The sequence below is a fragment of the Tyto alba genome, unplaced genomic scaffold (assembly GCF_018691265.1).
Source record: "Tyto alba isolate M040663 unplaced genomic scaffold, T.alba_DEE_v4.0 Super-Scaffold_21, whole genome shotgun sequence".
NCBI classification, from domain to species: Eukaryota; Metazoa; Chordata; class Aves; order Strigiformes; family Tytonidae; genus Tyto; species Tyto alba.
Genome location: NW_024881295.1, coordinates 443,140 through 468,212, shown reverse-complemented (window position 1 = coordinate 468,212; position 25,073 = coordinate 443,140). Strand labels below are relative to the sequence as shown.

The 25,073-nt window shown below is 41.4% G+C and overlaps 1 protein-coding gene across 3 annotated transcripts in view; it reads left to right on the top strand.

Annotated features, from left to right (window-relative positions):
• Nucleotides 1–24,623, top strand: part of TSPAN9 (tetraspanin 9) — a 199,900-nt gene extending 175,277 nt beyond the window's left edge. For all 3 annotated transcript variants that reach the window (XM_042795246.1, XM_042795247.1, XM_032983792.2), the window contains 6 exons: nt 15,289–15,480; nt 17,145–17,219; nt 18,746–18,847; nt 19,443–19,574; nt 19,695–19,778; nt 20,580–24,623. In XM_042795246.1, the coding sequence (XP_042651180.1) occupies nt 15,289–15,480; nt 17,145–17,219; nt 18,746–18,847; nt 19,443–19,574; nt 19,695–19,778; nt 20,580–20,651 (657 nt within the window). In that variant the 3' untranslated portion in view covers nt 20,652–24,623. The remainder of the gene's footprint in view (nt 1–15,288; nt 15,481–17,144; nt 17,220–18,745; nt 18,848–19,442; nt 19,575–19,694; nt 19,779–20,579) is intronic.
• Nucleotides 24,624–25,073: the final 450 nt, after the last annotated feature.

The following is a 25,073-nucleotide window of genomic DNA, read 5'->3' as shown; positions in this document are numbered from 1 at the left end:
ACACAGCACAAGAAGCGGCCCACTAGTCAGCTTCTGGTGGAAGTCCCAGTCCCACCCCCAGCTCCCAGAAGCCACAGGGACCATTTGCCCCAGAAGTCACTCGCCTCTTCTAGTCACATGGTTTGTTGTGATTGGCTGACAGGACCAGCCACCCCCTACCAGGAATTCTATCTGAACCAGAAGGCCCTCCCCCATACATACACAGGGGCCACCATTTTGTTTTGGCCACCATTTTATGACAGGGTGACACCATTTAATGGCAGGGAGCTGCCACTTTGTTAAGCATCATACTGTTCTGTGATTGACTGACAACCATTCTGGCAGGGTCTAGCAACTATGGGAAAAAATATTTGGTAAAAGCCTTTTGAAGAATGTCAACCGCTTGCTGTCTGTTTTGACTGAGAATATTGTGTGCTATCGTAGTTGGCAACTTGTATCAAGAACTGCTCTGTAACTATCTTTTTATCAAATTAGTGGAAGACTTACCTGAAAGTCTTCGTGATAATCATTTATTTCACCCTAATGAAGCTGTGATCGATGATTTGATGAACTCTGCTTGTAAGAGCAAAAAAACTGAGAAAGCATCTGAACTAAGCATCTGCATCACAGGAACATTAGCGTCCTGTACATTGCCCAGAATGTTTTTTTTTTGCCAGGGTAAAAAGAGCCACACCATCACTTTCAAAAGAAAATACATGGTTTTATGTAAGAATCCCTGAGTTAAGCTCAAGGTTGTGTCCCTAGCCAAGCAGATATATCCTGGCAAGGCCCTGTTCTTTTTAGAGGTGTTTGAAGATGCTACAAAGGCACACATAGACACCATATAGGTTCCTGGTTGTTGACTTAAATGCTTCTACCCCAGATGCTTTTAGGCTAGGAACTGGTCTTTTCCCACCAGAGTAGCCTGCCATTTACATACTGGAGGCAGAGTGGGAGGGGACAGAGAGGAAGACTGGTGTTTGGCAATAAATAGAGAGGAGTCAAACTGTCACCATGTGTTGCTACTGGTGCAGGCTTGGGAACATGATGTTGCAGTGTCTGAAGAGTAATCTGTCCCTTCTGGAACTGTTGATCCATCCCCTCCTCCCCTAGCAGAGAAAAGCAATACTTTGTGCAGCTTCTGATGGCCTGATAAAGGCTATTTCTGAAACTGCCCTGAATACCTTGAAGGGAAACGTTCCCTTAACACCCAACCAAATATATGTGCTGAAAAAGGGCCACAAATTCATTAAAAGCTTGAATAGTAAAAGTTTGTCTTTCAAAAGAAAGAAGCTACTTGCAAAGCAAACAGGTGACTTTAACAATCCTCTTCTAAGTTTTGTTCTTATACGGAGCTTTTGGTAAAACTGTGATGGAATATATGGGAAAAATATAACTGGTGCCTGCAAATCAACTGGAGCAGCTAAGGGTGCCACCATTGCCCTGGGAAGACATTAGGACTGATAAATTTTACTCTGGATGCTGATATGAAGGACATTTTCCAGAAACAAGGCTTGGTGGCCTACAAGAAGGCTAAGCTATGTACAGCTCCTCACAAGTACCTGGCACATGTGAAGCAGAGCAATCAAGAGAGGGGGAAAATAACTCTTGGTTTTCTGGAAGAAAAGATGGAAGTAGAAAAAACCCTGGAGACTAATGAAGACCCCAACCCTGTTGTTCAGGAAATGCTGGATAATGTGCATCCACTGTATCAGAAGAATGCACACATGCTCCTAGGTAAACTAGGGCAACATGAGCATATTTCTTCTTGGGACAACCAGAGAAGTTTTGTATACAAAGATGTCATCAAGGGGCTGAGCTTGAATTAGTTTGTTGCATTCTTCAGACTTGTGTGCCTTCTAGGCTGAGAACACCTGAAATGTTTTTATGAATACATGGCTGTGGTGAAATATCCCATCTTCTGTCATGGGTCACACAGCAAACCAGGATCTTTTGGAAAAGCAAAAAGTGATTCAGAAGGACCAAGAAGCAAGATGCACACCACCTAAGAAGACAAAGATACCTAAAGCCGGGTGATTCACCCTGTTAAGTTTATTGTTGAAAATAAAACATCAATAAAATCTTTAACTTTTGCCGTCTATAGTGTCTATTTAAAAAACATGTTGAGGTGGGGTTCAAGAACACACAGACTTGCAGTTGGGTTGTAAGTTTTATTTACAGAATATATTTGTGAAAATCATTACAAGAGATGAAGGTCTATATCTTCTGAAAAATATCTGGAGTAACTCTGGTCATGGGGAAGGCTTCATATTCATATTTTACAAAGCACATCACCATCTGGTCATTTTGTACTAAACTGTTAGAATACAGTTTTAAAAGCTGTTCAAAATGTAATCCCTTGTTATGGTGATGTACGAAAACAACACAGTGGTATCCGCAGGCCATGGAGAGGGGATGCTGCAGTTGCTTCCTCTAGAAAGCAGTATCTGTAGTCTTGTGTTTTAAAAAAGACATGATTATTTCAGGAAAGAGAACACTGTTTGGGGGATAGCCATACCAGTCAAAAAAGTCTGCATGGTTCTGGTCTGTCAGGAGAATTGCTAGTAGATGCATATTTACAAGCATGCTCACCGGTCTTAGAGAAAGATGGGCCCTTAGGAGCCAATAATGAGCGTAAATGTCTACAAATACTCCTCTGATGTGAGGATCCGCTGGAAAAAAAAAAAAAAAACAAACAAAAAAAAAAACCAAAAAACAAACAAACAAAAAAAAAAACAAAACAAAAAAAAAAAAAAACAACAAACCACAAGAGAGCTGCTTAGTGTCCATCCTTGCATGTAGTTGAAGAGCACGTGTTTCTGCTGGTTTATTTCTATCATGTGATCAAATATATTTTACATGAACATATTGATGGTGGTGATCAAGGTCCCTGCAAAGTGTATTTCTGCTGTCAGGTTTCCTGTTTTAATCAAGGAATAGTGATCAGCACATTTTTGGTCTGGAGACAGGTCAAAGGCAAACAGTGTATAGCCATGGGTGTAGTCTTTCCTGTCAACAGTAGGGAATGGTCATTCATATGGCTGCTGATCGTCTGAATAAGCTGCATGTATTCTTTCACACAGCAGCCATTCTCAAAATCAGGCTGCAGCAGTTTCAATCGCATTTTTTCACCATCCACATACAGGGACACAAAATTTGTATCATAAAGCTTAGAGTTGAAAGAGTTCTTAGCAAAATGGCTGCTAAAAGCATCATTATCTACGAAACCAATAACCAGCTTGGGGAGCTGTCTCAGAAACAAACTTTCCTCATTGCTGACACGATTCCTGGCCAGTATACTGAACACTTTCATGCCCATCCGGTCCACTGGCTATTTAGTATTGGCCATTAAGTAATGCTTCAGTGTGCACCAAATGTGCTCCAACTGCCACTTGCACACGTTCTTCACAAATAGCAAGGCACCCATAATAACTAGTTTGCAGTATCCTGCTGCCAGGGAGCTCATCAAACAAAAGCTGTCTTTGCTGCACGTCAGCTTAATTTTTACATCCACACCATTCATCAAAAGTTTGCCTTGAAAGAACAGATCACTGTGGAGGGGTGCCAATAGTTCATACTCTGGTCCATCAGAGCTGAGTGTTGCCTGAACTGCTGATTATTGATGTCATCCAGCCTGACTGCTTGCTGCTGCCTGGCTGTTGGCTTTGCAGAACAGCCCTGTGGAAACATGCTTGGACAGCAAGTCAGCTGTAATTGAGAAGCAACTCAATGAAAGCACAGTAGGGTTAGCAGCTGCTGCTCTGGTTTATTAGTTGATCCCCAGCTAGCTGAAAATCGAGGCTGGTGGGTTATTCATGAAAACCACAGCCTCACCAGCTCGGACCTTTGACCTTTCAGCTTTTACAGTCTTGCAGCAAAGATGCAGTAGGATGTTGTTCAGATCTATGGATTCTTCTCCATTCCCAGCTATGAAAAAGTCCAGAAGTGTAGACTCCACAATAGTGGAAAGTGGAGGCACCCCAATAAAGAGATTTTTATCAATTCTGGTCTGTGTTTGGGATACTTCTGACAAATCCAGCTTAGATTTGGTGCATTCTTCTGAGCAGCTATGAATGAAAGCCATCCCTTTTAAAATATATTTCCTTTTCAATAAGTAGATAGGACCCCTTTGTCTGGGTTTTCTATTTCTTTTGCACCATTCAGCCTGGCTTGTTCTTTGTGTTCTTCTCCTGGTCAGATTGTTGTCTAGCACCCCTTCCTTTTTCTTTTAAAGGGCTGGGGTGGACCTTCCCTCTGGGGGCATGACATGACTTTGTTTCTTTTGAGGCTTTGTCTTTTGATATAAGCAAACCTCGAGCCCTCCTGATCTGAAGGAGTTTCCAACTTGCCCATGACAACCTTGGAAACATGTCTAAACAAGTATTTTTACAATATTGTCAGTAGCACTTCTGATGCGTGGCTTAATGATTTCCAAACTCCTTTTCAAAAGCCCTTCTAAACAGGATATGGAATATACTTCCAACGCCTGTACCATACACCACAGGAATGCCTTGAAAACAAGGAAGACTATTGCCAGCCTGAGCACTGTAATAATTCACATACAAGATGGGTCCCTGTAACTTTTTACAACTACCATTTTGGCATAGTGTCTTAAAATATCAGCAGCTTCTGGAACTGAAGAGGCAGGTTCACAATCACCTTCCCATAGTAAAATGAAATATGCTTGTTCTGGTCAGTCTTTATATCAGTACTGATTGTGTCACTGAAATTGGGAATGAAAACTCCTTAGCACTGGGTTTAGCATTAAAAAGCAGGCGTTACTTTATTCAGCTGGGGACATGAGGGAATGGAATCATTATACCTAACATGTCCACTGTAGGTTACAGCATCCAAAGCTTATATCACTCTGTTACATACATATTCATCAAATTTCCTAAAACTCATTATCATATTTACATAGTTATTATGCATGCAGTTTAGTTCTCTTGGGGGCTTCCATGGGGGTCATTGGTGGTCTCTGGTGGTCTTTGGAGAGGAGCCCTTCTTGAACTTTGTCTGCACTTTGGAATTGGCCTTTCTTTGGTTTATGTCTGCACTTTCTTACCTCCTGCCCAGCTTCAGCTAGTTCATTATTTTTCAGAGGGCCTTAATCTTCAAGGACAGGGGCTTCTCTTTAGGAGTCTCCCAATTTACACATGAAGACTCTCCATTTACACATTCCCCAGGAGGTGTTTATCATACTTGCCTAGCTCAAGGGCCTCTGTGCAGTGGACAACATGTTGCAGGTGTTGGACTGATTGCTTAAGTTCTTATGCTACCCTGAACAATTGTTTTTCTTCACCCATTTTCCAACAATTCCATAGATATGCTGGTAGTTTACAAACATGTAGTGTAGTTTATCATACATCACTGTCTCAGTCATTACCGCCAGTTGGAACATAGTGCAATAAAGTCCCTGACAAGCTGGTGCTCTACAAGATCCATGTAGAGGTAGAGTGAGTTAAACTCTCCCATGATGTTGGCCGTAAAAGGAAATTTCTTAGCACCAACACCTGGAGAAGCCCCCAAAATATGTGCCAGATCCCCAGTTGGAGAAAAAGTGCAAGGCTTTTCATCAATTTTGAGCTTAGTTTTTTGGGGTTTTTTTTTGTGACAGGGTCACAGACCAGGCTCACTCTTGGAGAGTCAACAGCTGCAGCTTTGTTGTGGGGAGTAATGAGATGGTTCATATATTCCATAAACACAGAGAGGGACAGATAATAGCCTTTCTGCTAATTATACTGCCACACTCTACCCTGCAGTGCTATTTCAAAGACAGCATCTTTACTAATGCTATTCCAGCTGTGTGCTTACTGTATTTCCACCAGCCCCATCTCCCACTTCCCAGAGAGCTCTGGGGGCCACCCCAGCTATACAGTCAAGTTCAAGCTGTTGTTTCATGGGAAGATGCAGGATCCACTCAAAGAATTAGGGTCTTTGCATGTGACAGGCTTTGTGGTGGGGGTCCCTTGGTGGCCTCCTAGAAGGGGTCCGTAATGCTTGGGCATGTTTGGACTTGTCTGTGTTCATCGTCCGTTTGGCTCCTTTCTACCTTCTTGAAGTCTTCCTCCATCTCAGACATGTCAGGCCTTGTTCTGCAGTCTGCTAAAGTAGGGGAACCCAACCCACCCTTTTACTTTTGTCTAAACTTGTTATTCATTACATGAGCTCTTATTAAAGAGTGTTTTATCCATTTTGTAACTGGTTTTATGGCTATCTGTATTTAATTTCTGTAACCTTATATTTTCATACATAAATATATATGCATATGTACATATATAGATTATATATAAAATAATGTCACTGTGTATAAATAAATGAAATATACATATTTGCACACTACAGATTTTCTTTTATATGTTGTATATATATTGTATATATACATATTTTATATATAATGTATATAGAATATATGTATTTATATATGTTGTATATAAATGTATATATTTTTGTACCTGAGCACTTCCTGATGCAAAGGAAGAAGGCACCCAATCACAGGGCTTGCCTGAGAACACGTAAGTATCATGGTGTCAAGAAATGGCCATCAGCCAATCACAGAGCAGTGACATTTAACAAAATGGCAGATCCCTCCCATAAAATGATGGTGTCCAGTCAAAATGGCAGCCAAACCAAAATGTTCCCTGTGTATATATGTGGAAGGATTGTCTGGGTCTGATATACTTCTGGGTAAACCCAAAGTGGTGGCCAGTCCTGCCAGCCAATCACAACAGACCACATGACCAAAAGAGGGGGGTGACATCTGGGTCAAATGGCCCCAAGGCTTCTGGCTGGGGGATAGGACTTCTGCTGGAAGCTTAGGGTGGGGGTGCACTTGTCACTTCGTATCTTGCATATCATTGAAGCATGTACTACTCAGATCTCTGAAGATATTAAAATCTGCTCTCCTGACGTTTAGGATTGTGGTCCTGCTTTTTCCTCTGATCCCTTCTCACAGGATCCTGAGTTCTACTATCTCACGGTCACTACAATCAAGGCTGCCCCTGATTTTCACATCCCCAACCAGTTCTTCCTCGTTTGTAAGCAGCAGGTCCAACAGAGCACCTCATCTTTTTGACTCCTCATTGCCTGTGTCAGGAAAATGTTATCAGTGCATTCCAGAAATCTCTTAAGATTGCTTGTGCTCTGCTGTGTTGTCCTTCCAACAGACATTGTGGTGGTTGAAATCCTTCCTGAGGATCAGGGGCTGTGAACATGAAGCCTCTTCCAGTTGTATGAAGAAGGCCTCACATACTTCTTCCTCATCAGGCGGTCTATAGCAGATACCTACAGCAACATCACCAGCATTGGTCTGCCTACTAATATGATTCATAACTCTTGACTGACTGCTCACCCATCCCAAGGCAGAGCTCTGTGCATTTCCACTGCCCTCTCACGTAAGGTGCAACAGCCCCTCCTTGTCTTCCCAGCCTGATCTTCCTAAAGAGCCTGTAGTCATTCATCCCAACACTTCAGTTATGCGAGTTATCCCACTGTCTGTATAATCACAGTGATGTCATAGCCCTGTAACTGCACTCAGATGTACAATTCCTCCTTTTGTTCCCTGTGTTGCATGCAGTGGTGTGCAGGCATTGGAGAGAGACACCCAAGTGTGCTGATTTCCCAGAACGGGCATGAGAGCTTTCCCCATAAAGCTTCCAAAGTTAATAGATTTGTTGTGTTCATCAAGTGACATGGTTGTGTGATTTTTCACAAATTAGGAAGAGCATTGTAGCTGAGGAAATTATAAAATCATAGAATTGTTGCTTGGCAGGAATCTCTGCAAGTCATGCCAAAGTGGTACCACTGCTGGTGCTAGGTCAGGTAAGCCATGTTTACCTCTAGAAAAGCATTGAAAACCTCTAAGAGTGGAGATTTTGACACCATCTCAGTAATTTTTCCAGTGCTGTACTAATTTCTCAGTGAAAGTTTTTCCTAATGTGCAACATAAACTACCCAAGCTGCCCTTCAACTAAATAAAGAGGAAATTAAGCTGTCCTTGACAAACCAAGCAAACCCAGTGCTTACAACTTGATTTAGCAAACCACATCCTTTACTGAAGACTACAGTGTGACCAAGTAAAATGATCCAAGCCAAAGCTTAAGGCTTCTCACTGCAGATTTACACATTCCAAAAACACAGGTAAAAGTTTCAGAATTTAATGCTGCCCAGAGTAGCTGTCCCTCTGCTAGCCCCCAAAAAAGATCACAGCCTCTGATACCTCATTTCAGTTTTTCAGGACCATCCCAGCAGTACTAGTAGCTGGGGGATGACTCTAGGAAGAGGATAACTGCTTTCTCTGGCAGATGAATCAAGGAGGTTCAGCATTTGCACAGATTCCAGTTCTGTACCTTCTGTTACACACAGACTGTCATTGCAGCTGTTATAGCACTAGACTCAAAGGAGACATTGAAATAATTCCTTCGTCTTGCATCATGTCCAGTTCATAGCAATATTGTAGAGAATTTTAAATCTTTGCCATATTGTTATAGCAGTAGCACTAAGTATGTATTATTAAGTATATTCACCCACCTCCATACTTCAGTCTTATTTTCTAGTCTGTGACCAAAGAACTTCTCAGATGTTGGTGTCCTTGCTATATTCTGGATCATTAAATATGATCTTGGTTTGCAAGAGACTGTCTCTGACATTTTCAGCTGTTAAGCCCCAGTTCTGATTAATCTTGTGCATTATCAAGACAGAGCAAGAAAATTTATCTGGGTTTACCTGAAAATCTCCTTTAAGCACCAGCCCTTTCCAGAGATGGATGAACCACCCGAATCCAGAGATGGCCAGTAGCACCCAAAAACTTAATTTGCATAAAGTATATCTATGTTTTGAAGTGGTAGAAGCCATGTAGTTCCCATCCCTGCCTCCTTCCAGGACAAGAATTCTGATCTGTAACTCAGGAAAGAATACTGCAAAAGCAAAAGGTGAGCACCGCTGTCTGATGGCAAACGAATGGAATGGCTCTTCTGCTGAGCTTTGCATCCCCTTTCCCTTTTAAGTCACCCCTTGCTTTGATTAATATTGTGCTCTCAACAGAGATAGTTTGAAAAATGCTGTTATTTGTGGTGATAATGCTTCTGGACAATCAAGTTAGTATCTTCCAAAACTTAGGTTCATGTGCATTGAAACAAGAACAGGGACTGCTGTGTCTCTTGTTATAGGAAGGCAGGGTGGTGTTTTTTGAACAGTATCTCTTACTGTTTTAAATCTCAACACCAGGCTGCTTCCAAATGAAGCAGTAGATCCAAAATGCACAGAAGATGTGAACTCTTCCTGCTGATCTGAAGAGTCTTTGAAACCGGTTTCCAGCTGCTAAAGATGATGGTCATCTTCATGTCTTAAAAGTTGTTTTTCAAAATTTCTGCATGGCGGGAAAGAACAGCCTTTCAAACTGTTTCCCAAGATGTACTGCTTCTTGATTCCATAGGAAACCTGTGAGCTCATTAAGATACCATAAATGAAGGAGAAGGAAAAAAGAAAAAAAAAAACAAAACCAAAAAAACCCAAACAAACAAACAAAAAAAACCACAGAAGACTGTGCAGCTTCATAAGGGCCATTCTCTTCCTCAACTCCTCTACACACTGACTGGTCTGAGAGTCAGTTGGAGAAATGGTGCAAAATCTCTCTATCTTGAAAAGAAGAGCTAAGATAGGTAACTTGTAGGACTTACCAAACAGAGGGAAAATACTACTGGCAGCTTTTCCAAAGTGTTGCTGACCCCAACAGAAGGGAGGGTTTTAAAAGCCACCTGGACACTGAAAAACCTTTCTCTGCTAGATTTAGTGGTGCATTCTGCTTGTCCACATGGCTTCTTCATGCTTGCCGTTTTGGTGCAGGTCATCTCCCTGTTGACTTACTGCTTAGAGATCTGTCAAAGCCTAATTCAGAGCGGGGTTTTTTGTCACTGCAGTTGTCCTGAAATCACATCCCAGCATTTACACTTACTTTCACAGTCATGCAGATAGTAATTCCTCGTAACAAGCCTCCTGTGCATTTGGCTATTTTTATGGGGGCCATATTTAACCTATTCCATGTATTTTTCATTGTATCATCTTTGCTTCAAGCAAGATCACCCATTTTAACACAGCACAGAGGAATGTGGTGAGCTTTCTGTTCCCTGTAACTGGCCCACAGATGGCCCCAGGGTATGTTATTCAAAGGGGAGGTACAAACTGAGACACTTGCTGTTTCTTTTTGTCCCTAGTGTTTGTCTCTCAGTATTTGTTTTCTATATCTCTGTTCTATTCCAAGTCTTTAAGAGCTTCCGTGATGTTTAACAAGCAGTACAAAGTCTGATGTCAAGAATATAACTTCCCTCCACTCTTCCTCTCTCACACACCTAGTTGTGCAGCTTTCCCATCACACACTGTGTGTATGGGATAGAATGATTTCAAAAGTCAACAAGAGTATGGCCTCATCCTTTTTCCTCTTGGTAGTGCCTTCCTTATCATAGTCCTGTTTTCTAATGCTGTTCAATAACTTACTTCAAGAGTAAGTCTATCAATATTGTTCTATTAATAAACCTTACCAGAATGGCATATCCTACCCCTTCTTTACCCCAGTTTATTTGCTGCTTGGTAGTTTTCCTGTATTCTGCATGCATAATCTAACTCAGAGAAGCATGATACTTTATTCTGAGAAGCATGAAATGTCATTATTTGTGTATATGCTGACAAACTAACAAATACAGTTACTAATAGATAAAATTTTCTAGTCCTTACTGATAATAGTGGCCACAATACTTGATTATTGTAACCACCTGTGGCATAATTTATTAATTTACTTCTCAGTTATGTGAAGCAAAATATACTACATATTGCTTGCTAATATTCCCCTTGTTCCTGTTATTGGAAAAGATTCAAGAGGCAGGCTATTTGGTTTTCATACTGATCTCTGTAGTTGTATTTCATTTACATCCTGTCTAAAAATTAATCCCAGGCTAGCTAATCCTGTTTACAATCTCCTCCTGGACAATATGTCAGTCTTGGCATACCTCTGACCATCTGTGTTGTCCTTTCCTAGGTTGTGTAAACACTGTATCTTCTTTAGGTTAAGGCAACTAAATGTGGATATGGTGCTCTATTGTCAAAGTTTGTATTGTTGTATTAGTTCACACAATGCTCAAAAATCCAGACTAAAATAAAAGAGCCCCTTTCCCACTTGTCTGGGAAAGACTCTGCTTTTGGGTTTCTCTCTCTCTGGGTTTTTCTGGAGTTGTAGTTACTCTCGAAGCATTTGAGACTTTTTAATGTTTCCTAGAATGCTGTATGTTTTCTGGGTACAGTGATGATAACAGATAGATGTTAAATTACTGAAGAGAATTCAGATTTTGATAGTGAAATAGCAAAGTGAGGGAGAAACTGTGAGGAAAGTTGATGTTCCTTTTGTCTGCTTTCAGGCTCAAAATATGTGTGCCATAGCTTGACTAAATTACCCTATAAGAGGATGTATATTCATGTATGTGACTGAAATTGTGATAATGTTCTGCAGTTACCTTTGTGATATATACACCAAGGGAAGGAGAGATTTGGTGGTTGTCTGGAGGGTGATAATTTCTAATCATGAGAGGGAGATGAGCAAACATTTTTTGAGAGGAAAAATCCAGTGAAATTTATTATGGTGTTGAACCATTTCCCTGGGGAAGGAATGTCAATGCCATCACTCTCATGCTATTAAATACCAAGCATCATATATTATTTAATTATATAGTGAAAAAGGAATTAGTGAGATGACTTGATACATTTTTGCTGCTTTCACCCTCCAGGATTCAGTTATACCAAACTGAAAGAGGTGGATCCTGTGAGAATAAATAGCTGTAAGAGCATTTTTACAGTGTTCACATTGTATGAAAAATGAGATTGGTAGGGAATAAAGTGTCAGGGAAAGCTATTTTATTGCTACAATTCTAGATAGCTTTGGTTGGTAAGGTTGTATGCAATTAAGTCCCAAGTCAGTGGAATTATTTGGGATTTTTTTAAGAAGCATAAATGAAAAAAAGCATTTGTCCTGGGACCTAAAGTTTAAAGCATAAAATTTAGCATCAACAGTACTGCTACTCAGTAGAATGACAGAAATAAAAACAGAGAAGAAAGCACAAAAATTGAGGAGCTCTGGAGAGGAAAAAAATAAAATCTAATTTAAACTGTTAGTGCTGTTTGGTATGGGATGCCACCTTGTGGAAATTTTTAGGATGTCACGTCTTTTATCAAATCTCTTTCAAGTCTTTCTGAATATTTACTCTCTTCAGTCACTGTAGATAATCCTGTGTGCATAGATCAGCCTTGGTTTTTAATAGCCTCTCCATCACCTGATTTTTTATGTAATCTGAACTTTCAGTGTAATTTAGGGATGGAGAAATCTTCCTTTGGGAGTTTGTGGTTTGAGCCCAGCGGGCAATTGAGCACCATGTAGCCATTCACTCGCCCCTTCACCCCTCAGGAGTGGGAAGGAGAAAATAAAGTAAAAGGCTCGGGAATCCAGGTGAGGACATGGAGGGTTGCCTCACTCATTACAGTAACTGGCAAAAGACAGACTCATTAGGGGAAGAAAAAGAACATTGCTTTAATTCAAACACTAACAAAGACAACACTTAACAGACAAGGTGGGACAGTGAGAAGTGCCACCACATCCGAAAAACACCTCCCCCCACCCCTCCCTTCTTCCCCATCTCAGCCCTGCTGTGATCTCTTTACATCCTCCCGCAGCAGCACAGGGGGCAGGGGATGGGGGTAACAGTCAACTTGATGCTCTTTCCTTCTCAGAAGGTGGGGTGAACGCAGTACATCCCTCCCCTGCTCCGTATGGCTCTCCTCTCCCTGGAGACAGCCCTCCGTGAACCTTCTCTGGAGTGAGTTCTTCCTACAGGATGGTGAGAGCTGAATATCCTCCCGGTGCCAAACTGCAACAGGGGGTTCTGTTACCATCCTCTCAGCGCCAAGCTACAAGAGCAGGGGCCGCTTCTCCCCTGAGTCCTGGCTTCCTTTAAGTGCAGCCACCTGTCCTTGTGTGGGCTCCCCTGTAGGTTGCAGGTCAGCCTCTGCTCCACTGTGGACCTCCACGGGGGGCAGGAGGGGCAGCCCTGCCATCTCATCACAGGATACAGGGGTGCTCTGCTCCAGTGCACATTCCCACCTTCCTTCTCCTTCCTTCCACTGAGCTTGGTGTTCTCAGATTTGTCCTTCTCATAACTCTTCCTCGCAAGTTCCAACCTCCTCTTCAGGTTCCCCTTCTTAAATATGTTATCACAGAGGTGTAGCCACTGTTGCTAATTGGCTTAGTCTTGGCCAGAAGCAGGTCTGACTTGGAGCCAGGGAAGCTTTCAAGAAGCTTCTCACAGGGGTCCACCACTGTAGCCCCCTCCCATGCTACTAAAAACCCCACCACTCAAATCCAGCACAGTATGAAAATATATCTCTTATAGAAAAAATATGCAATCTAATTTTTATTTTCCATAATTTGTAAAACATAAACGTTATCTTTCTTTTTTTATTTTGTATAAATCCATGGTGACCTTAGTATTAAATAAGCTTACTACATTTTTCTGCTAATGATTGGTGTTTTGAAGTGTGCTGCAGGAAGTTTGTACTTATAGGCACATGCTAAAAAAATTGTTTTACTGAAACCTAGAAACTCAGAGATAATTCATCACCAGACTGGTGAATCTGCTGAGATACAAAGCAGTTTCAAAAACTTCAAGCAAACTAAGAAGGGGGCTCAGAGGGTACAGAAGGGTCACAGGGGAAGCAAAAGAAAATAAATATGCCTTACATTATGAAAACATAAGCCTGAGTCATAGATAAGGTGACATGAATGCAAGAAGATACTATTCTAGTTTTTCTTTCATGTTCTGTGAAGCAGCAAAACCAAAAGGAGCCAGTTGTATCCTGAACTATCTGCCCTGCTGATAAAATCACCTCAGACAGTACTGGGGATATTGCCTAAAGAAGTTAGGTCTGTAGCTCTTCATCATGTGAGATCAGTGCTCATCACAAGGCAGGATTGAACTCTGTTTTAGTGGAGGTACTGTTCTCTGACCTTGAGTTTTGAGTAAAACTCCAGTTTGAGTAAAAGTTGTAGGTTTATGCAAGCACAGTGGGGTGGGCTGGGTGTGGCGAACCTGCTAGATAGCAAGAACTTTCGTTCCTCTTGTTCTTCACTGCTGACAGGTAAGCACCAGCAGCTTTGGGATGTCACTGCGAGTGATGATTAGGTGCTGTTTTGTTTTTCCTGTGCAATGGACCAAGTAATTTGGACCAAAATACTCTGAGCTGGAGAGGGGGGGGGAGGGATGTTCTCTGATCCCCCTCCAGTGAAGGTGATGTGAAATTCACCTCTGACCTTGACAAAGGCTAGATTTGTCAGGAAACTGTAATAGTACTATTTAGTAGCTCACAGATTTAATGAAGGCACAACTAGCTCCTACTTCTGATTTCACTGTACAGTGATCACAGGTCAGATATGAAGTTGTGTAACAGCAATTTTGAGCAAGTACTAAAAGATGAACAGCTTTTAGGCCCCTTGTATAATGCAACACTTGGACATTGTTCTGAAAGTCTGCCCCGTGACTTAGGATGGGAAACCTTATTTCCTTAACCATACCTTAGGTATGGTTAAGAGTGAGAAGCAAAATGAAGTTAATTTTATGTTTTATTAGCAGCTTTGCATTTCTTTCAGGTTCCCTCACTGACAGAGAGTAGCAGAAGTTGAGCTTGATTTAGATAATAAACCTAGAAACCTGATTTTTGTGACATTGAACACTGGCAAACAACAGTGAATCTATGAGAACTCATACTAAAACCCAACCTGGCTACTGAGACTGGGCATTTTATGACAAATATTTTTTGAAATGTTACTACTGCTTGTAATTATCTCGAGGACTTCCTTGCCTGCCCTAGGATGAGGTTATATGGGGCTAGATACTCTGAGACATTGTAGATGACTGCAAAAATAAGTGCAATGGAGCATTCTTTCAAATAGTATTTCCCATCTTCCTACAGAAAAATTGCATTGAGTTGTGCTGTTGGGCGATCAATGAGTAGCCCTGGTTTCATGTGCTGAGTTTTTATAAAGAGAATTCTGCCATCCAGTGGCTTTTGGATAGCTTTAGAAGTATAGGTGACATGACCAAGTCTATGTAAGAACATTTAGTTTCACTTTGTTTCAGCACCAAGCCACTGAAAGCCTTATTGCAGAACAGTTACCTGAGAATTTGCTTTAAAATTTCTTTCCCTTCAGAATGGGGGGAAGGAGCCAGTACCATTTATTTTAACGGTGAAACTTTTCTTCTGTTTATCTCTTTGCAGTTATGTGGCTGTGGGCTGCTGGGTGTGGGCATCTGGCTGTCTGTGTCGCAAGGAAACTTTGCCACGTTTTCTCCTAGCTTTCCGTCACTTTCAGCTGCCAACCTAGTCATTGCCATTGGTACAGTCATCATGGTGACCGGCTTTCTGGGCTGCCTAGGTGCTATCAAGGAAAACAAGTGCCTCCTGTTGAGTGTAAGACATCAGTACTTTTCTTCACTAAGACCAGTGACTGTTGCTTTATTATTATTTTATTTAAATGACCAGTGCAAAATAGTCTTGTGGATCACTATAACATTGCCCTTGGCTTTCAATCTTATGTACGCTTGCAGTATGACATCCCATATCTTTGGTCACAGTGATACCATTGGTGCATTAGCAAATGTATCCTTGTTACTGTGTGCCCTAATGTATTAGACAGCAAAGCAAATTACAATCAGTTATCTCTGAATGGTTAAACATGAACTGGAGGGTCAACCTGGATAGCCCTTCTGGAAATGTCTGTGAGAAAGATTGACTGAAAAATCTTATGCACAGCTGCTTCTGGATGCCACTCAAAGCCTCTCGTGGCTATTTTCTACTTTTCCCTTATCTAAGGCCTTTGTCATAGGTTGGTGGAAACCATCTGACCCAAAGTTAACATGTCAAGGTGTCTGTCAGGCCTTACCAATAAAAAAAATATATTTGATCCTTGGCAGTCTTTGTCTAGCACTGAAGCACAGAGGTTGGGAACCCCTTTCAGAAAACACAGTTTGGGTCACTCCTCTTGCATAAACCCAGGAGGCTTCGTCATGCTTCTCCCCAGCTCAAGGAGAGAGGTATTGTGGCAGAAGGTGAGAGGAGGGCTTTCAAAGCAGACAGCTTCCAATTCAGTCACAGCTTATGAATCACAGGTGCTGTGACATTAAGGAGCACATGAGTTTTCCTTGTGTAAAAGTCTCCCTTACATGGTGTTGCAGAACAACTGGGCATCATTCCTTAGACCACCTCAGAGAATTAATCTGGAGAACAATTGTGCATCTGTTTTTTGCTGTCTGCTGCTTGGTTTTGTATGTTGTACAGCTAGAAAAGCAAACAGAGAATAGTAATGAGGCCTATGTCATTCATCCACTCAGACTGCACCAGCTGAATTTCTTTTTTTTTAACAGTGTTTGTATTCTTACAAGGTTCTGCAAAAGTCTTTTTATACTATCATGAGTTTCCAGTTGGAGAGCTTGCTGCATTGCATATTACATCTCCCCCAGTGTCTGTGTGGGGGATGCCATGCCTATGTGGCAGTCCACTAGTACACAAAGGCAACTAGTGGGCATGAAAAGTAGTGAGACTACTGGAGCTCACACTTAGAATGTCCATGCAGAGAGAGATTTCAGCTACTGAGTTGGGAATAGATGTAATGAGTAATATAATGACTATAACAACAGGCAATCAGATGTGGTTAAAGCCCGCCTGCTAGGGAATCACTCCTGAGGCATGTCACATTGATCTTTGTGGTAATGGGTTTACCATCTGTTCTGTAGTCTGTACAAAGGAAGGAGACTACCAGGGCTGTGTGCTGTGACAGCAGTCAGAAAAAGCAAGACAAAAGCATTGATAAAACCTGTAAACTGGGAGCAGGGCAAAGCCTAAGATTTAGAGAATGCTAGACAGTGAGCTTTCTCATGGATGGTGAGACCTACAGGAGCTTTAGTGGCAATGTAGTATCAATACACCTGAATAGTTTGAAATCAAACTTCATGTGTTTGACAGTAGAGGAAAAGTTTAAAGGACAAGGCCTGTAGTCTTCAGAGTTTCTAGCAGCCCCAGGTTTGCCCTCTAGTTGGCAAGTGTGTATACACTGTCTGTTTTTTTCTTTGTTCTAGTTTTTCATCGTTTTGCTGGTAATTCTCCTGGCAGAGCTGATACTACTGATTTTGTTCTTTGTTTATATGGACAAGGTAAGCAAATATGTCATATAGATTAATTATCTGTACTAGCATGTAAACCAGGTTCAGTTTGCTTTTGTTTAATGGGGGTGTGTGGATTCTCCTTGCTCTTCACTTTGGTGAAGGTTTAACCTTGAGATCTTGGCTTTTTTCTGCAAGATGTTTCTGCAGGGGGAGGAGGAAGAGATCAGGAAGGCAAACAGGAGAGAAGAACCCACTGAGCTTTACAATTTCCTTCCTGAAATAAAGCCATGGTCCAGGTCCTCCCTTTTAGCCTTCTAAAAGCTAAGGTAGCCTTCAGCATAGCTGATCAATGTCTCTGCTGATCATCTTGTGGACCTGGGTTGTGGGAGGTCCTACTTAAGACCTGGTTGGATTCTTGAGGCCAAACCTTGAACAGGACTGGAGGAGAGAGGCCTGGGATATTCACAGGTTATTCCAGATGCCACCAGCTGTCTCACTTGACTGGGCAGTCCCAGAGAGTTTTACAAGGGTGCAGAGTGGACCAAGAGGCAATTTCTTATCTATCTAGTAGAGATGAAGGGAAGTAGGCACAACTGGATGGCCTATCAGGTAGGCAAGACTTGAAAAATCCTTGGGGAACTGGGGAACTCTGCTAAACACAGGGCAGAGCCTTACAGTATAATCATATCCAGACTGATTTTAAAACTGAGCTCCTACCAGATTTGTATCTCTTCCCACATTGCCATCATGATGCCTGCCACTTTCACGGAGCTGGGGTGAAATTCTGATTTTGAATGGGATGTCAAAGAGGGATGAAACAGATCTTATAATACAGTTGACCTTTATGCCAGGACCCATAGGTTAATCCTTTCTCTGCTGCCAGCTCACTGCTCTCATAGCCAAAGTACATTCCTACCTGGACTTCAGGCTAGTACTGAAATTTATACAACAAATAGGACATCTCAGATCTCCTGTTAAGCATTCCATCTTTCTCCTCTAAAGAGAAAAGAGCACATTTGAAAATCATAAATCCAACAAGCCTGTCCCCACAAGGAGAACAATAATAATGCCCTTTTCCAATTGATTTTGTATTGGCCATTTATTATAGACTACCTGAACCTTTGCAAGGGATAACTATGTTAAGGTAAGGAGGCTGGGACTCTGGTTTTATGATATTAACAAATTAAAGTAGGCTACAGGTTACAGGCAGGAGAGGTTGCTGTGGGATATTGCCAACAGCTATCTCTGGCAAAATTAAAGTTCCGCAGATTTCTGCTAATCACTCTTCAGTTAGTTTGGATCAGATGATGACTGTATGATGGACTCTTAATAGAGGGGAGGCTCTTTGGTTTCTTCTCTCGTGAGAATTAATCCGGTGTTTTGCAATCTGAGTGAGAGACTAGGCCTTGGGAGGTGCTGAAAGAGTGTCCTGAAGCTATCATGGAGATTTTCTACCCATGTTAAGTTTATGGTGAGAGAAGATGAGAGCTGCATTCTATATACAAGTAGGTAGCATTTGGCCCTTTCCTCTAAGGAGCAGTGCATTGACTTTTTGCATTTTTTACATGATGCAGGTCAGTGAGAGTGCAAAGAAGGATTTGAAGGAAGGTATGAAGCTATACAATTCAGAAAATAACGTTGGACTGAAAAATGCATGGAATATCATTCAAGCAGAGGTAACGTATTTTCTCAATAGAAGAAAAATAACAATTTGGCCATAAAAGCTGTTGCAGTCTGTTAACTGTGGCACCCATGCCAAGTCTAAAAGATGGCTAGTGCAGGCTCCAGTTTCTGTTTTTGCACTCTTGAACATCCATGGAGTACTGTGAAACCCAGGATCAAAGTGTAATCTATAATGTGAAAGATGCTTACCTCTGAGATTCTGTGTGCCTGTCACAGGCACAGAGATTGATCTGAAATAGAGGAGAAGCAGCAAAACCTGCATAGGTAGAACTGCAGCTTTGGCAGCTAGGCTTTTTCCGTTCAGCAGTTGTGGGCAGATTACCTTATGTTTTGGTGTTGGGCCTCACATCTCTGTGACAAGTCTAACATACCTTGGGCATGGGCCCGTTTCCTTTTTTTTCTCTTTTATGTTGTTAATTATTTGCTTTTAGTGATCACTGAGCACAAATCACTTTAAAAATACAAAAGTGTTGTGGCAGCCCTTTTGAAAATATACAGTGGTTTCATGGAAGTCAAAGTATGTGGTGTCACATGATTCACAAATTGTACTAGTTAAGTTAACTTATTAATCCTTTACTTTTGCCATAGATGAAATGCTGTGGTGTGAATGACTTTACGGATTGGTACCCAGTACTGGGAGAAAATACTGTCCCAGACCGATGTTGTACGGAAAACTCCCAAGACTGTGGACGGAACTCCACTGAATTAGTGTGGAAAACGGTAAGGCTCGCTTTGCCCAGGTCAGAGCATAGGGAGGGGTGGAAAGGAAGAAAATAGAGGGAATCCATGTGAAAGAAAATGTGACCTTGGGATTTCAATTTTCATCTTTCATCATTTCAGGGATGTTATGAGAGAGTTATGACCTGGTTCGATGAGAATAAGCATGTCCTTGGTTCGATCGGGATGTGCATACTCATAATGCAGGTAATACTGGTATGATGTTTGTCAACATGGCTTTGAATTGCTATCAGCGTTCTTAATTCTGCTGTGTGAAAAGTGGTGTGTAACCACTTTGACTTTGATCATGATTTCAAAAATGTCAGATTTGTTTTATGAGTTCATTGAAGGCCATCTACTCAGAAAGGAACCAAGTCAGTAGTTAGTCCCGCAGAGAAGTCATGTTACAGTGGGGTTTTACTTACCTGCATTTTGACTTCAGAGCACCACTTTGGAGTTCCCATGTTTAGCCATTTGTTACACTGTCCCTTAGACAACTGGTTTTTTAAATTTTGGAAGCAAGTTTTAGAAATTGCTAAAATGAGTCAAATCCCAGCCACTGAACTGAGTGGGTTAACGTGTTTTAAAAAAAGAAATACAGAAGTATCATCATAATCTGTTAAGGTTCTGGGGTTCCTGTATCACTGCTGTACTTCTGGGGGAGAATACCTGAATCTGATGTTTTCAGTCACGGTTATCTGGCTAAACAAGCACAAATTGTTGGGTAAGAAGGAAGAGTGACTCATATGTATTGGTTCTGAAAAATTGTTGCACATATGACAGAGCCCTCAGAGCTTTTTGCCTCCATCTGTGCTCTGACAGCTACATCTCCAGACATCACTGTGTGCCTGAACAACATACATCTAAGTCCACTGATCAGTATTGAAGCTTGAGAAATATGGCTAATGTAAAATGACTTAAAACTACAGTTGGACCATGAACACAGGTCAGTAGTGCAGTTTTGGCAGACTCCCTGTACTGAAACCCTTGTTGTTCATTTTCCTTCAGATTCTTGGCATGGCCTTCTCCATGACACTCTTCCAGCAGATTCACAGGACTGGCAAAAAATATGACGCCTAAAGCCTCTGAAACATTTTCACATCAACCCTTCTGTCTCATCATAAAAGTGATCAAAAGGAGTGACTGCAAAGAGTATCAAACATAGCCCTGCTGAGGGAATCCATCCCATTGACTTACTTTATTTTTACTTGTCCAGTTATTATCAGAACTTGACTCATTTTTTTGTCTGTTTCACATTTCTCATTTATTTGCCAAAGACGGGGGAAACCCCAAACAATGGATTTTCTAAACAAAATCATAGATCTACTCTAAGAATGTTTCTTAACTTAAGAAACTGTTTTGCTCTACTAATCCATGCTATATGTGCAAAAATTATGTGTGTTCATCCTCAAGGGAGAATTCTTCAAAGTCTTCCATTAGGTTTTCAACCCTCATGTCCAATTTACCAGAAGACTCAGAAAAGCCACTCTGACAGTCATAGGAATTGGAGCTGATTTGCTTTGCAGCTTCTTTTACCTTACTTTTTTATTATGATAATGATGACGATTATGATGGATATAGCTTAGAATTTAGTTGCCTGACTTATAACTTCTTACTGGTTTTGGTTTTACACATTTATTGTATATTAATTAGGGAACCACTGTGCAATCTCAAGAGGACATGTGTTTCAAAGTTGACAGTTGGTGAGGACAAATAAAGACAAAACTTTTCTCAAGTCCATGGAGAGGCATCATCTACCTTTACCAGGGCCTTGGTGCCCTTACTGTAACAAAGGTCATTTCTTTCAAACCAGAGGCTCTTTCCTCAGGTGGAATGCAATGCCTTCCCATTGGACCAGATGGTGAGCTTCCAGCTCCTGTGAGGCAAATTTCCAATGCCTTTACTCACCCAAAGCAGTGTCTGGCTGCTTTGATGTCATGCTACTTTGAAAGCTAGAAGTACTGACTGAGCAAGTTACCGCTCCACAGCCTGAGGGAGAGATTGCAGTCCGACCTACTGGCCAGTTGGCAGCAGACTTCACAGATGGTGGTGTCTGTTTCAAAAAGGTTTCCCAAGGCATGGCATGCTGCTGGATTTGAGGGAAGGGGATGGCAATTTGATGGCAACATTGTCATGCCATGACCTTCATTGAAGGGGTTTCCTCAGGCAGGTGACAGCTGTCTCCCTGAGCTGGAAAAGGTGGTTTGATTAAAGGTGACTAGAAGATGCAAGAAAGGGGCAGTTTCCAAAACAGCACTCAGAGACGATATATGTTGTCACACCTTCAGTACAGAATTGGTTCTTGCTGACAGATTGCCAAGTCCATCCAGTGGAGTAGGTCAGAGTTCACTGCAATGCATATTTTTGCCAACATTCCTGTTAGGTAATTGAACATATATTTCTCTAGGTTGAATGCTGCTTCATTGCAAGCAGCCCCCATTTGCTCTTTGTTCCAGGTTTTTGCTGTTTTGTGAAGGAAGAAGGAAAGTCTCAGACATTGGAGGATGTTCTGATTTAACTCCAGTCAGGGCTTGAATTAGCTCTGAAAAAAACCACTGGTTTTTGTATTAGCAGCAGTCAGAAGTGACCTTCACAGGTTACCTCATCCAATGTCATGCTCAAAGGGGTACTGTCATCCATGTCAGATGGGGTTTACTATGACATTGTTGGGCTCAGTTTCAGAAACTGTTGAGGACGGAGATTTTGTGCCTTTCATAGCCATGCCATGTCAAATTACTCCTCTGGTGAACAAGCTTCAATTAATGTCCAGACTGAATATACTTTAAACTCTTAAAAGGTATAATTTTCATTGTATCATTCAGCCTATCTTTTCCTTGTGGGCTGAAATAGCTGTTGAGCCACTTCATATCTCAGAGTTTTTAGTCCCATTTATCTTCCTAGTAGGTCCTGCATGCATCTGTACATCTGTCAGCAGCAGTGTTTTGTATGGCCTATGTGTCAGTTTTTTGAGTTCCTATGAAATCAGTGTGACAGGAAGAAGTGTGAATGTGTGGGAGATAGAGATTAATTTGGGTGTTGCAGTGAAGAAGGAGGTTACTATTCTTAGACCATGGCCCTTGCCTGTAAGAGCACAATGCCCAAAGTTTCACGGGGCTCTTGTTTCCCACTGCAGCAGACAATGCCATATGGGTTCAGCTATTTCACTTAGATTGCCTTTGTAAGAGTCAGGGAAGAAGCAGAGGGAAAGCACAGAAACTGAATCCAGTTTTACTTCCATTTCTAATGAAAACTGGGACCAGGAGCATCTGATCCCCACTGGAGATGGATGTTCCATGTTGAAGAAGGGGCTCTGATGCCCAGTATACTTGCTGCTACATGTAAGACTGTATCCAAAGTTGCTAAAATGCGTTCCCATTTTTGCAAGAAAAGACAGGACGATTTTCATCTGATGGCTCCACTGCATTCTCCTTTTGGGCAAAGGTGCTTAGCTTTCGCTGGTGTTCAAAAAGAGCAGGGTGCAGGGCTGAGCAGGAGCATCATCCCTGTCCTTTTGGGTTGCACAGTGGTACCTGCCGCATTTTAAATTTTATTCTGCAGTCAGTTTTTGTACAAAAAATGGTAAAGTATGTTAGTGAAAGTAATAAGGAAATAAAAGATGTTTATGAATAACTCAGAGATGAAATGTGTAGTTGCAAACTCAGCTACTTTGCCTTCCATACAAACTTATTTTTCTAGAATGCTTCATTCCATTTCATGATCTAGCAGCATAGATCCTGAAATCTTTTTTTAATGACTACTTTTGGCATTTTAAGCACAGTATTAAGTGAGATAGTTACACAAGCTTCATGTGTTCATCTCTATGAAGCCACCTACAGGAAGGGAGTCAAAACCAGCTAGAGACACTGATTTGTGTCTCTAGCTGACTCTCTGATGTGGGAGGTGATGACAGACATCCTGAAAGGAGCAGAAAAGTAATGCCATTTTCCAGGCAATAAAAAACAGCCCTGGAAAGTGTGAGGCTTCATCTGTCAATTTGTCAGGGACAGCACTAACTGTCATGTAAACTGGTCAAAGACAGCTTTGGATCATGTATTTATGCACTTTTTTTGCTTATGTTGGTGGGTGGCTGTCTGTGTGTTTTCCCCAAATGTCACTCTGATTATTTAACTATAAGTTTTTAGCATGTTTTTAAATAAAAACTGATACTGAGTAGAAGTATCTTTAATATACACAAATACTGATTTGTATAAATGCATACCTCTCTGTATCTCTAATTCATGAAAGTCTAGTTCAAGTGTGTGAAAGTGCTGTTTCTTTGAGTGTTCCTTTGGACTAGCATACCTGCTGTCTCACCGTGCTTCATGCTTGGAAGCTGCAGCAGAACTTAAGCAGGGACATAATAGGAGAACTGCTTGAAGAACCTCTACTTTAAGGCTGTTGAAGTGATAGCAGTGAATTGTGTTCTCTCCTGGTGGTACCAAGGCTGTTAGTTATAGGAAGCTCAGGTGGAGTGTGCTCAGAAGAAGTGTCCATAGCTAAGTAGCATGTGAGATAATAAAAACAGTGGCATAAATGTCTCCAAGATGACAAAAGATGCATTTTATATGTTATGCATTGAGTTCTTGGACTATAGTCACGTTAGACTACCTCCTGTCCTGTGTCCAGCTGCATTTGTATGCATGAAATACAGACTTACACACAGGAAGTGTGCAAACAGAGTGCAGCCAAAATCCTCATGTTTTTTTCTCAGACAATGCATTCATCAGGCATGGAAGAGGCAAGGAGGAAAAGGGTGTTTTCCCAGCAGATAGTTCTTGGGAGCAGCATGGAATAGGGCACACATAATTCTGATGTAACTTCTTTTCATGGAGCTGAGCAGCTTCATCCTGTAGCTGGCATGGGGAAACCTGGATATGTTTCCCTATGGGCTAGCCATCTGTTTTGCATTAGATAGTAGACACTAAAAAACAACATGCCATTCCCACCAGTTGATGTTTGCACCAGTGTTTCTTCTATGCAATACCTACTTTTGCCTTTATATACAAGATTTTTACTAGGTTGATGCAAAAATAAAGGATTTTTTAAAAGGTGCCTCTTTGAGCTCATTTCTCTCCTAACCCCAACTACCACCAAATCCAGAAGGGGACAAAAAAAAATACAAAAAATTACTACAGTTGAAGTACAGAGCATTTGAAGCTGTTGCAGCTCTGAAAAGATCCTCCCCATGTCCCTGTCCTCTCTTATCCTCCTTCAAAACCATACTCTAATGAAACAGAAATAGGTGTGAAAGATCCCCACAGAACAGCAAATTGTTTTTGAGAACCTGGTAATAGAGGAAAGAGTTTCAGAGAGAGAACAAAGTAGTAGAGAGCTTGAATGACATCCAGAGGACACTGAGAAGTCTCAAATAAACTGTGAAAATTAATTAAACACTGAGATAGGCAAAGATCACAGAATAGCCCTCCAAATGCCAGGAAAAGAGAAGATGGTCTGAAAGATCCCCAGATGAAACAGTGGAGCCAAGCAGAAACCAACAAAGCA